The 14,633-nt window shown below is 41.0% G+C and overlaps 1 protein-coding gene across 7 annotated transcripts in view; it reads right to left on the bottom strand.

Moving 5' to 3' along the window:
* TRPM3 (transient receptor potential cation channel subfamily M member 3) overlaps positions 1–14,633 on the bottom strand; it is a gene marked incomplete at both ends in the record, with an annotated part of 817,853 nt that overhangs the window by 77,177 nt on the left and 726,043 nt on the right. For 2 of the 7 annotated variants that reach the window (XM_079706365.1, XM_079706363.1), the window contains 6 exons: positions 1,824–1,991; positions 4,361–4,589; positions 5,243–5,532; positions 6,326–6,355; positions 7,501–7,641; positions 7,800–7,835. In XM_079706365.1, coding sequence (XP_079562491.1) covers positions 1,824–1,991; positions 4,361–4,589; positions 5,243–5,532; positions 6,326–6,355; positions 7,501–7,641; positions 7,800–7,835 — 894 coding nt within the window. The remainder of the gene's footprint in view (positions 1–1,823; positions 1,992–4,360; positions 4,590–5,242; positions 5,533–6,325; positions 6,356–7,500; positions 7,642–7,799; positions 7,836–14,633) is intronic. The other 5 variants (XM_079706367.1, XM_079706364.1, XM_079706368.1 and 2 more) reach the window with 3 other exon arrangements.

Below are 14,633 nucleotides of genomic sequence, written 5' to 3' on the forward strand. Positions count from 1 at the left end.
TCCCTACTGGATTCTTTCTACTACGTGGTGGACCAAACCAGCTGAGCTCCTACTTTTGAAGCTAGGAAGAAATTCTTTGCATCCCTTAGCTTTATCAGGTAAAAGCATGGCCAGTGGAGTCTGCATGCCTGGGTTCTAATCCCGGCTTTGCAACTAATTAGGTGGGTAACCTTGGACCATTTAACCTCTCTTGAGTCTCAGCTTCCTCATCTATAAAATGGTATAACAATAGTACCTACCTTGTGGGCTTGTTGTGAGGATTCCATGAGTAAGTGTACGGTTAAGCATTTAGCACCATTATAGCAATATTAGCAAATATTTACCACGTGCTAGGCACCAGTCTATATTAGTTACATGTACACTTGTTACATAGTTTACATGTACCTGTGAGCTAGTAATAATAATAATGTCATTATTCCCATGTTAGAGGTTAAGAAACTGTGCCCAAGGTCCCACAGTGAGTAGGTGACAGGGCAGGATTCTGGCTCCAGAGCGCACACTCTTTTCCCCTCTGCTGAAGCATTCAATAAAGATTTGGTATTACTACTACCAACGTTTCTGCTAATGATCAAAATATCATTTCCTATCCTTGAAGGGGTTCAGAGGCCAAAATTATGGTAAGTTCTTTAGGGAAGACAGTCATTTGATCCTGTCATAGAGGAAAGCAGACTCCTCCACTAATTTATATAAGGATCCTGAAACTGAAAGCAAACATAGGACTTGAACTCAGTGAGTCAAAAGCAGTGAATGATTAATCAATCCAAAGAGTGGCCCGATGCATAGCCCCTGTTGTACTTGGGGCTGGGAATGTGCCTGCAAACAGATCTTTAGGAAGGACCTACTGAAGGAAATAGTGTTTATCTGGAGGAAAAACAATTTGCAGAGTGGTCCCACTTAGGATAATAATGCCAAGGCCTTCTGTCACCTGAGCAAAACCAATTTTTTTTTCCCCCTAACAGCTTCTTCTGGCTCGTCACGGTAATTGGTCAGGGTGGTGGGGAGGGTGGGGGGTATCCAGGGAGTCCAGTGGAGCTGTTGCCTTATGTCTCCAAAGCTCTGAAGCCTTGTTTGTCCCTTTAATAGCATGTGATGTTTTTAGACTTTGGATACAATCCAGTGGTAGTCATGCTGCTCCAGCAGGGGTTGCAGGAAGCTGTCCCATGCCCAGCTGCCCCATTCCCCCTACAGAACAAACCATCCATGCTCTATAATTATACCAGGAAGAGCTAATAAAAGCCTTCCATACAAACCCCAAAATTCAATTAGTACTGTATTTGTGAGCCTGACCTCGAAGACAGATAAAGGCTTAGCTTCTGATCAGCACAACGGCTCCAGCTCCGTGGAGCCAGCTGCTCCCAAATCAGATTCCCTTTCCTTCTTCATGTGCTAAGACTGCCACATCACCTGTTGTTTATAAAGTATCGCCTGTTTGGAAAATTCAGGGTGTATTGCTTCTGAATTTCAATGGGTTGCTGAGTGCCACTTACCTGGCTGAAGGATTAGAATCAGTCCCTTTAGTTATGTTATTTGTGCACAGAGAGGACACTTATTTTTTCTTGGCTGCACCATGCGGCATGTGGGACCTTAGTTCCCCGACCAGGGATCAAACCCGTGCCCCCTGCATTGGAAGCACAGAGTCTTAACCACTGGACCACCAGGGAAGTCCCTGAGAGGACACTTTTGTAATAACCTGGTCTCAATACTTAAATGAAAGTACCTGGTGGGAGGCTGACCTCAAGAGTTATTAAATCTTAAGCCATATCCATGGGAGAGGTGGATTAGGGGTTCTCCCCTCTGACAATAACTGAATAGTTTTTTCTTACTGTCAGTTCCATGTCCTCTTCGTCTTTTTCCTTCGTGGGCTTCTCTGGTTCTTCTTGCTCCTTCTCTTGGAGGTGAATTTCCTGGGCCTGAGTCATATAGGGCATGTCATCTTTGTTCTTGAACTCCAAGCTGAGAATTGAAGGAGGAAGTAGAATTCCCAGAACTACCTAAAGTAATAATAATGATAATAATAATAATCACATTTAAAGGATTAAGATAAGGGTGGTTGCTTAGAATCAGAGAGCCTGGGGGGTGGGGTCTGTGTGTGACGTGAGGGTGTATGAGTGTTGGGTGTGCCCACAGTGGGGACCTGCATATCTGAATAACTAAGAACATCCATGCTAAGAGGGTCACTTCTGCCCACACGACTGGGAACTGTTAACTCACAGTAGCTCAGTCTGATTTTGGAGAAACAAAGCATCTTACCCAAATACATCTTATCCAATTAACACCTACTTTGTATAAGGGAAACAGAGAAAAAAGATTCTACCCGAGGCAAAAATGGGAAAAAATTCAGATTCCCATTTAGTCACTTGATGGCACTTTGTGAAATCAGTTCATACTTATGTCCACTGGCATTTATTTATTAATATGCCAAGTGGAATTGATTATGTGTCATCTGGTTATCTCTGTAAAAAATACTGTCCTAAGTTGACCTTGAGAAAGTCCATGTAGGAAAACGGTATTCATTTTAGAGCATCCCCCAGCATTTGCTACTATCCAACAGAAACACACACACACACACACACACACGTGGGCTCTGTATCACTATGAGAATCCCTCAGCACAAATGCCCCAGGAGGCTCAGCACTGTATTTCTCTCATTATAAACCACATGCTTAAATCTCCACGTGATGACACTAAATTCACTGGCTTTTCTCATGAGAGGGCAATAATTTCATTCTCTATTTCCAGGGACCAAGTTTCTGAATGATAATACTGACATCTGATTTGTGTTCCCTAAATCTTCTCTCACCTCTTTCCTCAGTCCTAAAATGGTTCTATGTACAAGGCTTCTGAATACAACCCTCCCTGAAGAAAGTATACCAAGGTGAGGGGCTAAAAGAGGCCATGAAGGATAAGTAAAAATGATCCTCAAGTAATGAGGCAGGGACAGTCTGTGCTCGAGTGCCCAGGGACTTGAGAGCAGCTAAGGGAAAGGGGAGAGTGGTGACCCTGACTCAGGGTGCCTGGCAGGCCTGGGAACGCTCAGGTGGCATGCCTGGCAGTCTTCAGGGGACATGACACCCTGTCCTCAGAGCTGAGAGCCAGGCTTGGCATTGTCTGCAGTGTAGTGATGGAATGCCCAAGACCCACTTCATGGAACCCTTCTATGATTCTGGGCCAAGAGCCCACGGAAAGGGTGGAGTGGGGGAGGGTTGCTGGTTCAATCAGGGTGGCCTCAGCAGATTGATCTGGTCTGGTGGCCCTTTTGTTTTGGGCTGACCTCAGAGTTACCTAGAGCAGGTAGTTCTAGGTAAGTATAAGCCTGGCTGGCTTCGGTTGTAACAGCCACAGACTCTAAACAGATAAAGCATTTTAAAACATTCTTTCCATCTTCCCTTCCCATTATTTTGGTCTTTTAACAAATTCTCTCAGTTTAATGTTTTCCTTGTAAAACACTGAAGGAAACAAAAAATCAAAAGCCACTTATTATCCTATTTCTTATACTTTCAACCCCAGGGATAACCACTACAAACAATTTACTGTGTATCCTTTCTATTTTTTTTTAAATGAAGTTATACAAATAGAACTATACATGTACATGCTTTAAAAAAACCAAAGAAATGGACTCAGGCTCTACATATTGGTCTGCAACTTGTTTTCCTTCAATGAAGAATAGATCAGGATTATCTAGCAACATCTTTACATATAAATCTCATTTTTATTTCATTTAAAAAATTTCTAAAGATAAGAGCCAGGGCTTCCCTGGTGGCGCAGTGGTTGAGCGTCCGCCTGCCGATGCAGGGGACACTGGTTCGAGCCCTGGTCTGGGAGGATCCCACATGCCGCGGAACGGTTGGGCCCGTGAGCCATGGCCGCTGAGTCTGCGCTTCCGGAGCCTGTGCTCCGCAACGAGAGAGGCCACAACAGTGAGAGGCCCACGTACCACAAAAAAAAAAAAAAGATAAGAGCCAATGTCTCTTTATGGTGCCAAGGAGGGGCCAAGGCGTTCAGGCTCGCATGGAGGTGAAAGGTTGCCTAAGTAAGTGTCTCCTGGTGCAGCATGGCTTGTGACAGAGCAAATGATACCTCCTATGGTACCTGTGTGTGACCATCACCTTTGGATCTTCTAAGAATATTACTGTCTAGGCATGCCATCTCTAGAGGCTCTGATTTAGCAGAACTTGGGGTAGGCCCTCGTCTCTGTATTCAAAAAAACAACCCATTATACAGAAGATTCTGATGCATAGTTGGGGCTTAGAACCACCCTCCCGAGTTAAGAGAATGCCCACTACCACTGCAGATTTGGCTTGGAAAGCTCCCACCAGCCCTCTGGCCCTCATAGCCAACAGGGCCTTCTGGACTCATTGACCTTGAGGCCTGAGTTCTTGCGCATCCGGAGCCGGCCCATCCACATGTCCGTGAGCAACATCTGGCTGCATGTGTGTGCGATGAAGTCACGGTGCTTGGCAGCTACAGCGAGCTGCAGGCATGTGGCGTTGCTCCAGTTCTTCAGCTCATACGTCAGCAGTTTCATGGCCAGCTGCTCATCCTGCTTGTAGGACTGGTCCAGGAGCTCCACGGCCAGCTGGCCAAAGTCCCTGAATGAGAGAATGTGAGGAACTGTCTTTTGGCCATCTTGGAGACTTAGATGATGAAAGTGGGGACCCACTGGCCAAGCCACAAAGGGTGGTCGCTGAGTGGTCTAGTTGTTCCTTACGGGGTCTAGTCTGTTCATTCATTCATTCAGCCAACACCCATTAAGCATCTACTGTGTGCCAGATACCATGTTTAGAACTGGGGGTGTAAGTCAAATGAAGCACAATCCCTGCACTCAAGGCCCCCAGTTCAAGGCATATGGATGTGGAAGGCAGACCCAAAACTCAGAGTGCAGTATGTCTTCTTAAATGTGACAGACCTCAGTTCAGAGCTGGGCCTTGTCAACCACAAGTGTGTGATCTTGGACAGGTTACTTAAATTCTCCGAGTCTCATTTTCTTCAGGTGTAAAGTATGCATCATAAGGGACCTACCTCTTGAGGCAGTTGAGAGGATGAAATGAAATCTATGTATCTGTATGTACCTCTGTATCCAGCACTGTGCACTGTAAATGTTAACTGTTTGTGTCCGCCCTCTGTGTGCACCATTGGGTTGATTCTGTCTCCCCTTGAAGTATTGGATAGCTCAAAAAACCTGTATCTGGGGACCACCTTCACTTCTCCTCCCCTGACCACGCCATTTGCTAGGCTGTCCAACCTGGAGTTGTGGTTCAGCTCCTGGGAGATGTCATCAACCATGTCGTTCTCGGAAGCCTCGTGGGCCATGGCTTTGCAGAGCTTACAGGCCACCAGGGCCTTGGCCATGGCCTCCTCTCCGTGCTGCCAGAAGAACAGGGCCATCTTCTGCCGCTTCATCAGGACGGCCCACACCATCAGCTCATGAAAAGGGAAAGGGAAGTGGTTGATCTCAGGGTCATCCAAGTCAATGTCCACCTCTTCTTCACGCTTCTTGGTTGTCTTTCTTCCTCGCCTCAAGGGAACATCATCCTGTAATTTTAGGGAAAAAACATAGAGATGGAGTTAGAAATGAATCCGTTCAACTCAGTAAATAGTTCTTGTATGTCTACTACTGGCCCAGCTCTGGGATAGATATAGAAAAAATAAACTATCTTTTCCTAGCTTCTATTCTAAAAGAACTCACAAGCCCCTGAATGCCTACTTTAAAACAAGTTATAATAAATGTATAAGCACAGTCCTATGGGAACATGTCAGTGTTATACTTTAATTTTAGAACAGTATTTTTTAATGGGCTTTTTTTTTTCTTAACTTTTGTCCATTCTTTTCCTCTACAAGTAGGGTTATTTGTACCTCATGATGGACAGCACTACCCTTTCCGCTGAAAGGATGAGGACATCCTATACTTGCCATTGGATATATGATAATAACCACATGAACAGAAGATGGGAGACAGATAATCTATCTTGAGTTTCTGAATACTTCATTAGATGCATTTGTGAAGAATTTCTGGTCTTTGGATCTGTTGCCATTTGTAAACACCCATGAATAGATTTCACTTACTGGAATTTATATGCTTTTTTGGTTTTCAAGTCAGTATTTCAAATAGGATTTATTTTTTTGTTTGCAATGCTAATATAACCCCATGATAGAATTTTCAAAGCTACTGTGACCTGCCCCCTCGACACTGGAAAAATTTTCACCTCCTTATTTTAGAATCATGTACTAAGCCCTACCACTGGAATGACCTTATATATATATATATTTTGAAATGTGTAATAAAGAGAATAAACAATTGACACTAATAATTTGAGCAAACACTCACCTCCATTCCCAGCAGTTTCAAGGCTTTGGGCTGTTAAAAAAATGTTATGCACAAAGTTAGATCTTTCTTTATAGAGGTAAGAAAAGAATCCTAATGTATCTTAAACAGGTAATAGAACAAATCTATTGTACCATAAGCATTTATTCATTTCACTAAATAAAACACCACAGGGGAAACTCTTTATAGAAATTCTAAGAGAATTAGGGATTTAGTGATTTTGGTGAATTACAGAAAATTAGGAAACTGGAGAGGCATAATGAGATTGCCCAAGGGTAGAGCCTGCAGGTTTATAATCTCTTTTGTGGGCCAAGATTTCTTCCATCATCCTAAAACCATCCCGCTAGGCCGACCTCTCCATGACATCAAGCACTTGAGTGAACAATGAGACATTCAATCAAACTACGAGATGTTTCCCAAACCTCTGAAAGACCTCTATTATCTGGAGACTTGGGATATTATTCAGAAATACTATATGTTGAGATGCTTCACGCTGGCTATCTCTCTTTGCTGCTGTCCAGCAGAGCAAGGGTGAGTGGGACCAGAGGGGCATGTGCTGATGGCAAAAGGCACTGAATGGCATGGAAAGTGTAAGCACACACAGTAGCACCACTGGTGACGCTGGGGATGTGAAAAACAGGCACAGACCAAGACGCAAGAGAAGGCAACTCAGCAAATTATAGAACAAGATGGAACTCATATAGATAAAAAGCTTTGGGGGTGTCCTCAATAATTTTTTATAAATAGATCCCAAGGCCAAAAACCGTGAAAACTGATGAGGTAGATAATAAGATTTGACTTACTATTCTCTGATCATTAAGGTTCACTCTTTTTAAGTGAGAAAAATTACTTTTTTAATATACAAAATGACTTATTTAGAAGTTGAGCATGTCATCGCAATTCATAGCATGCAGAAAAGCTAAAAAAGGTTCACTTTCAATGCCAGTTTCTGGTTTGAATTGGATCTAGTGAGGAAAAGAAAGAAATGTAACACCCAGTATATTCCTTTTTTTCTTTTTTCTTGTTTAAACAGATTTGATGGCAGAGGGAAGAAGAGGCAGGGCAATTGCCTTGTCATCTGATCTCCCCCTTGGAGATGACAAAGCATCCACACTCCAAATCTACCACACACTAGTCCTCCCCAGAGTCCAGGAAATGGAATTTGCTGCCAGCCTCACCCTCTTGGGGCCAAAGAGATTGTGGTAGAGTGTCCGGAAGCGCTTGCGCGTGTAGTTGCAGCGATAAGCCCCTCCCATCAGGTACTCGATCACCAGGCCGATGTCTATCAGGCTGATTCTGTAGTCTGGGGGCAGGTTCCCCTATCAGGGAAGAACGGAACAAACAGACACATCCAAAAGACAGTGTGGTTTACTAGGGATTCTATTCCATGTGTTCTGTAACTATTTTAGAGTAAAATAATAATAATAATTAAAAAAGAAACATATGAATGTATTATTATTCTGGTTAATCAATTCACCTTAAAATAGATCCAACCGAAACCTGGATATTCTCGCTTGGAAAGAAGACATAAGTTAAATAAGAAGATGCAGTAATCGTCGGCAATAACAGAAAATCAAAATATTTATTCAAGTCTTCAGCTGGGGAGAAAAAAACACCAGTGTAGCAGAAAGAAACACAAGGCTAGACATGGCAAATTCTACCATTCCCAGCCACTAGGAACTATGTTCCCCAGATACTCCCCCTGGACCCCCTCGCTGCTCTGCCTCTGACCCAGGCCTGTTACTGTCCTCTTGCTGATCAGTTATTTCTTCACAGTCACTAAATGAAGACTCCTTCCAGAAGGTGATTGTGATTACCAGGGACTGCATCAGGTGAAATATGCTGAGAGCTCAAATATCCTTTACACAAAACTTCTATTAAACTTTTTTTAAAAATTGGCACCTTTTTTAAAGGAGAGCAGGATGGATGTCATGACAAAGTCCTTTATGAACATCCCCTGTGTTTAAAGAGAAAGAGGGGTGAAATAAGAGAAGTTTTATCAACTGAATATTTATTTTCTCAGAATTAAAGAGGTTTTTCATATTTTCTTTCAGAGAATAGTGCTTCTTAAGGACCTAGAGCTACGGTATAAGTTTAATGTTGTACAAGAGTTTTTATTATTATCTGCTCATTACTGATTTCTACTTCAAAAGGGAGCTCTATAGGGTCTGAGGAAAATCCTTGTTTTTTTAGGCCAAGGAAGAATTAGTTCTGTTTGTGGGAAATTCTGAGCTCACAGTGAGTTCCAAGGGGTACAACTGATCAAGTCTCACTGTCTGGTTTAGTTCCCTGATGCAGAAGTGTGCTCTATACCATGAATGGCAGGGGTACCACACCGTGTTGGAAGCCTGGCACACTGCATTCTTAGATACATTTTGGAGAGGCCTGAGGGCTTTGTCCACTGTGGGGTTTGTCTTTAATGGAGGATCCGTCCAGGATGCTGTGTGAGATTCCTGCCACTTCACAGAAGTGGCTCATAATAGTGGTGGTTTTCCAACTTTGTGGCATCTGCTCCATCTGAGGAACTTGGTGACAATGCAAAGGTCTGGACCCTATCCTGCTTCGAGTATGAGACTCTATGCACTTTATGAGCTGTCCAGGTGATTCTGAGGTCTACCAAGTAAAGTTCAGGTGGGATTACACAGCAGAATTGGGAAATTCATAGTGTATGAAGATATCGTTATCACTAGGAAATTAGCTTATGTAGTTTTATTAACTGAAGGTAGGTTTTCAGTTATCTGTATCAGCTTTCCTATGGTCAACAGCAATCACTTGAAAGGGATTCAGGATTACAGGTGGCCCACTGTATCCTGCCATCAAACCTATAACTTCATATTTTTAATTGTTTTATTTATCTTTGTATTCCCAATGCCTGGTGTATGGTAGGCATTCAAGATTTTTTTTTTTTTTTGTCAAAAATGTGAATAAGTAAAACACTGAAATTAATCAATGTACTTGGGATCAAGTCTCAGTTTGGGGTTCTTCAGTATTATGTTCTCAGTAACAACTAACTAGTTACAGTTTATGAGTCACTCCTGGGTGGGAAAGCCCCAGCTATCCTCAGGTTATCAAGAAAGACCAATTGTCAGAATTCTTTAAAAGGGAACTTAGAGAAAGATTTATTTTAAGGCAGGAACTTTTTATGTATTGTCCTTTCTATAAACATTAAACTGAATCTAAAAATAAAATACCTGTGCAACACTTTTTCTCCATTATTTTGGGCAGGTTAACAAGACTGTACTTTCTGTACTGTCTGGCTCTTACGGGACGGTTAGGAGAGGCTATTATTTCAAGAGTAGAAGAGCCCCAGAGCTTCTCTGGGCACATCTGGGTCAGCCTCATCTCCTGTGCATTTGGCTCCTACATGGATGACCTCCAGAGGAGGCTCACCCCATCTGTGCTATTTTCCTTGGCACTGTGAAGCTGGCAGGGGAAAGAGCACTGGCTGCGAGTCAGTTGCTCTGGACTCTGTCCATCCTTCACAAATCATCCACTTTCCCTCAAGGCCTCAGTTTTCTTCCCAGTAAAAGGGGCTGAACTCCATGACCTTTATGGTCTGTAATGCTCAAGTACCAGGTTTCAGAAAAATCCCCAAAAGGTTTACTGTGATGCTACTGAACAACAATCATAGTGGGTCTATGAATTTGTGCCTATTTTTAGTCCTGTAACAATTTTCCAAATTTAAAACCTGGGTAATAGTGAGCCTAACACCTGTATATTTCCTTTTGAGAAACCTATGTGTGAACATCAGTTTGAATTCTAAGAACAAGAACCAATATTGCCTGAAGACCAATATTGAATGGCAATATTTATGCTTTTGAGGTCTCTGTAAGCGTGGGTTGTCAGCAAAGTGATAATAGTAAAATTCAAAATAAACAAAAATTTTAGAGGGGCAACACTTTTTGCAAATGTTCTGCAAACACTGGCAACACTGTTTTGCAAAATTTTATGCAAATTCATAAAGGGCTGATAGGCTTACATACTACCAAAGAAGGTGCTGGAATCTTCTCTTCCTAGAAATTTCTTATATAAAGCTTGATTATTTTGGAGTGATTTTTGTATGATCTGGTCTGAAGTAGGAGAAAAGATTCTGTGACCATTCTGGGTTACTGAGCTTTGAGTGATGGCCTGAAAGGAACTGGCCTGATTTCTGTTTGACTACAAGGGGGCGATGGTCACCTAATACAAGGCAATGAGGGTTCTCTCTCTGTACTTCAATTCATGCTCTGAAAACAGGCAATGTGGACATAGTTACTTCTAAGGTCCTGTTTCTAAAGGTCCAGTTGTTTGATCACTACCTGGAAGGCTGCTCTTCTTTCTATGCTGCCAGGTCACTGGGCAAAGACCCCTGTCCAGAGCTTCCAGAGTTGACGCAGTTTCTAATAATCTGTTGGAATTTGGTTAGTAGAGATGGAGGCTTAGAGAAAAGGGAGGGTAAAGGGTTAGACAGGGATGGGCTTGTGCTCATAACATCCACCTCCTTTAAAAAAAAAGCAGAGAAAAATGCCTCCTCATATTCCACAGGTAATGTCCAAAAACCTCTGGAGGAGTCTTCCTGTGCTTGGCTCCTTTTCGAATAGGAAGTCAATATACTGGAGTAATATTCATTCTGCCTGCTGTTTCTGTTATTCCCTGTTCCCCTTTTTTGGTAATTACTTTGGTAACTGGTAAAGTCTGAACACTTATTTCCCATTTCATGCCTTAACAACATATAGCAAGCCACAGGATTCAAATAATTTGATCCACAGAGTAAAATAGAGAGGCTTGGATCCATGGGTAGGTAAATTTTACAACTTGAAAACATTGTCTCCTTTTTTTTCATGCCATGAGATACTACGCTGAGGCTAAATTTTAATCCATGCCATGAGATACTACGCTGAGGCTAAATTTTAATCCATGCCATGCCTAAGGATGTCTTTTAATTAAAAGAATAACTTAAATTCACTTATTAGATCTGCTCTTCTAAATGCACTCTGTTTTTCAGATGTCAGCTCATGATATCACTATCAGATTTCAGCTGTTTAGGAAACTTTTTTTTTCTTTGAAACTCGTAACAAGGCTTCAAAGAATACTGTTTCCTTCTGATGTATGCAAGGTATAAAATGATAGCTGGTTGTCAGATTTACCAAGGGAGAGTGGGGAAAAGACCAACCTGGTGAAAATTCATGGGAAAAGAGGACATTCCCTCAGTGTTTGGCATGGAAGTAGACTGGGCAACAAAACTTTTAAAAATTAAGAATGCTTTTGCAAATTTGCATGAATTCAGCAGATGGAGTTATGAAAATATCCTTTCTTTCCCCAAAGTGTGTCCGAAATGCTTTTTCTTTAAAATTCGGCAAAGCTCTGGGTCTTGATTCCCATATAAATGAATTTTAAGTTATCATAATTTCACCACTACTCTTACATAATACTCAAATATCACCCTTCTTTGGTGGGGAGGGATAATTGAGGCAATCTGAAGTATTAGTACATTTAAGAAAGAAAAACTACTAATTTAAAACATACAGAGGCACAAATTGAGCAGACAGTTAGCTACTAAAATGGCAAGTTAGATTTCATGGAAAAGCGGACAGACTCAGGCCACTCTGGTTTAACATGAGAGCATTGGTACATCCAATGGATTTATGCACGAGAAAGGTTCAGGGAACTGGGTTGGCTGATATTTTAAATTTCTGATTGATACTAATTCTACCTCATTGCTCCTAGATTGCTCCCTTGATATAAATAATTTAAGATTTTGAAACTAGCTTGGAAGTAATTCTCCACATTCAGTTCTGTTGGTTTCAAAGGATAGTTGGACTTGGAGATATGCTGGTTAACTTAATGATGGTCTGATAATTCCTAAATGCATTCTCTGGGTTCATAAGTTATTTACATTTTATTTTACAGACATATTATCAAACACTACGTTTAAGGTCCCGAACTGTGTTTCTAATTTTTGAACAGCATTCATTTCATACTAGGGCTTATCACTTACTGATTAATTTTTGTCATAGATTAAATCAATTAATATGTACATAAAGTCTTAAAATCATAAAGCACAAAGCACATGCTAATTATTATGTTCCTTAATTTTGAAAACTGTTTAAACTGCCCAAGATTTTCTTAGCATTTTAAACCTAGTTTTTGTAGATTTTGCATATCTTATTGGCATAAATTGATGGAAGTCATCTGGAACCATCTGAGGAAGATGTTTACCAATATTAATTTCTCTCTCATTCACTTCTTAAAAAAACACAAACAGAAAAACCTCATTTTTAGCTACTTTCATCCATAAAACATAGACACTTAACAGCTCCTTTGCCTACCACTGTTATTCTTTCTTGCTCTCCAATAGTCAGACACTCACCTTTATCATAGACATAAATGGAGTCTGCATTTCCTGCCCCTATTTCTTCCCAAGGGAAGAAACTAAACATAGGCTTTTGTTTCTCCCAACCACATTGGCAGTCTCTTTTCTCAAGAAAAAGGATAAATTTTTCCTAAGCCATTTCAGTACTATCCTGAGTGATTTGTTATTTTTTTCCCGTTACTAAATTAGTAAGTAAATGAATCCTTGTATAACTATATTCTTGCTCTGGTATTTGGATCACACTTGAAAGAAAAATAAAACTGCTCCTAACTGATAGTCCTCCCAAATTCTTACCATCCTGTCCTGTCTCGTTAGTCTATATTATTTTTGAGGTATACCTTTAGCTAAGAAGTTAAAGAAAACTCTACCTTAAAAATACTCTACATGCCTTCCACTAAATGTAAGCAAATGTAAGAGGCAGCTAACGGAACTTCAGAAAAAAGAAAAATGATATGCAAAGCAGAGTCCTACGAGAAAGAGAACCTATTAGGAGGGATTTCAATCATTTATATTCATTAACATCTAACTGCAAAAACCTCTTTGAAAATCAGGCAAGACATTGAGAAACTTGGTGATGGAGGTAGATGAGTGACTTTATGAAGGCTTGGCCTGCCCAGTGGCTGGGACTATGGGACAAAGGCACACAGCTGTCTCTTCAGAAAGCCTCATAATTCCTTCAGTGACACAGACTAGATTAAGATAAGGGGGATATTTTACTTATTATTTTAGAAAAACTCAAAACATTTTGAGTTTTGAACATGAGCAACAAGTACCTTGGCAAAGAATACATGCTGGGTGTGTACATCTAATCTTCTGAGATACTTCTGTTTAGTTTCCAGGCAATTTTATGCCAAGATTAATTCAACAAAATAGGAAGACTTGAGGAAAAGAGAAATGGGTTTGTTGAGGGCAGGTATGTTTATGGCTTGAAATGAGGCAGACCATGGAAAGGTGTGATCTTGGTAAAATATACAGATGGCATAGCATCTATTTCCCTTGCTTTGAAAGAACTACAGGCTTCACTCACTCACACGGATGAGAAATTTTTCAGTAAGGTTGTGCAGAGATGGGAGTAAAGTTCCCAAGGGCCTACAGAAGGAGGGTTTTTAGTACTCTTTACTCATTATCAGCAAAGGTCCAGCTGGTTAATAGGTACATTATAATCAGCCCCAGGGCCTTTCGAAGGAAACATTAGTAAGTGGCTACAGGACACCTAAAGGGTAGTTCTAGCCTATGACTTCCTATGAGATGAAGGAATGGCACTCTACTTTTTACCTCACTTTGTAGCTTTCTCCGAGTATGCCCTATGGACTTTGGCAAAGAATTGCTACCAACTGGTAGGTGGGTATATCTGTGTGTGTGTGTGCGTGTGTACATGTGTATGTGGTAGGGGAAGTGTCACCGTTTATTTTACCCTTTAGTGTTAAAACATCACTTTCTGGGAACCCTGCCAAGGGTTCAGAACTGAAGCTACCTTGGAAAGAGGTTGTATGGGGCAGAACAAGCACTTGGTTAAGATTAAATGTAACCTCGCTTTGCCTCATTTTTCTCATCTTTAAATGGGAATAACACTATATAGTAAAAAAAAATAAAATAATAACTCTACTTCATATATTTGTTGTGAAGATGAAATGAGCTACAACACATAGAAGGATTAGTGTCACATACCTGGTCATCACTGAATCCTAGGTACCATTACTTATGATTATGATTATTAAAGGATGTGAGTTCTAATTCTAGCTCCTTACTAACCACTCAATACAGTTCTCACCTCCTTGTGTTTCAACCTCCTCATTTTTAAATTGGGCATACATCTACTAGATCCAAACCAACTGGCTTTTTCCCCCATCAAATTTGATGATGAATGTGAAAAAATACATTGGAGAAAATAAAGTGTTAGCAGAATGGAATGTATATATATGTTGTAGTCTCTGTTTCTCTGAGACTTTTTGAGCTACG

The sequence above is a fragment of the Hyperoodon ampullatus genome, assembly GCF_949752795.1.
Source record: "Hyperoodon ampullatus genome assembly, chromosome: 6".
NCBI classification, from domain to species: domain Eukaryota; kingdom Metazoa; phylum Chordata; class Mammalia; order Artiodactyla; family Ziphiidae; genus Hyperoodon; species Hyperoodon ampullatus.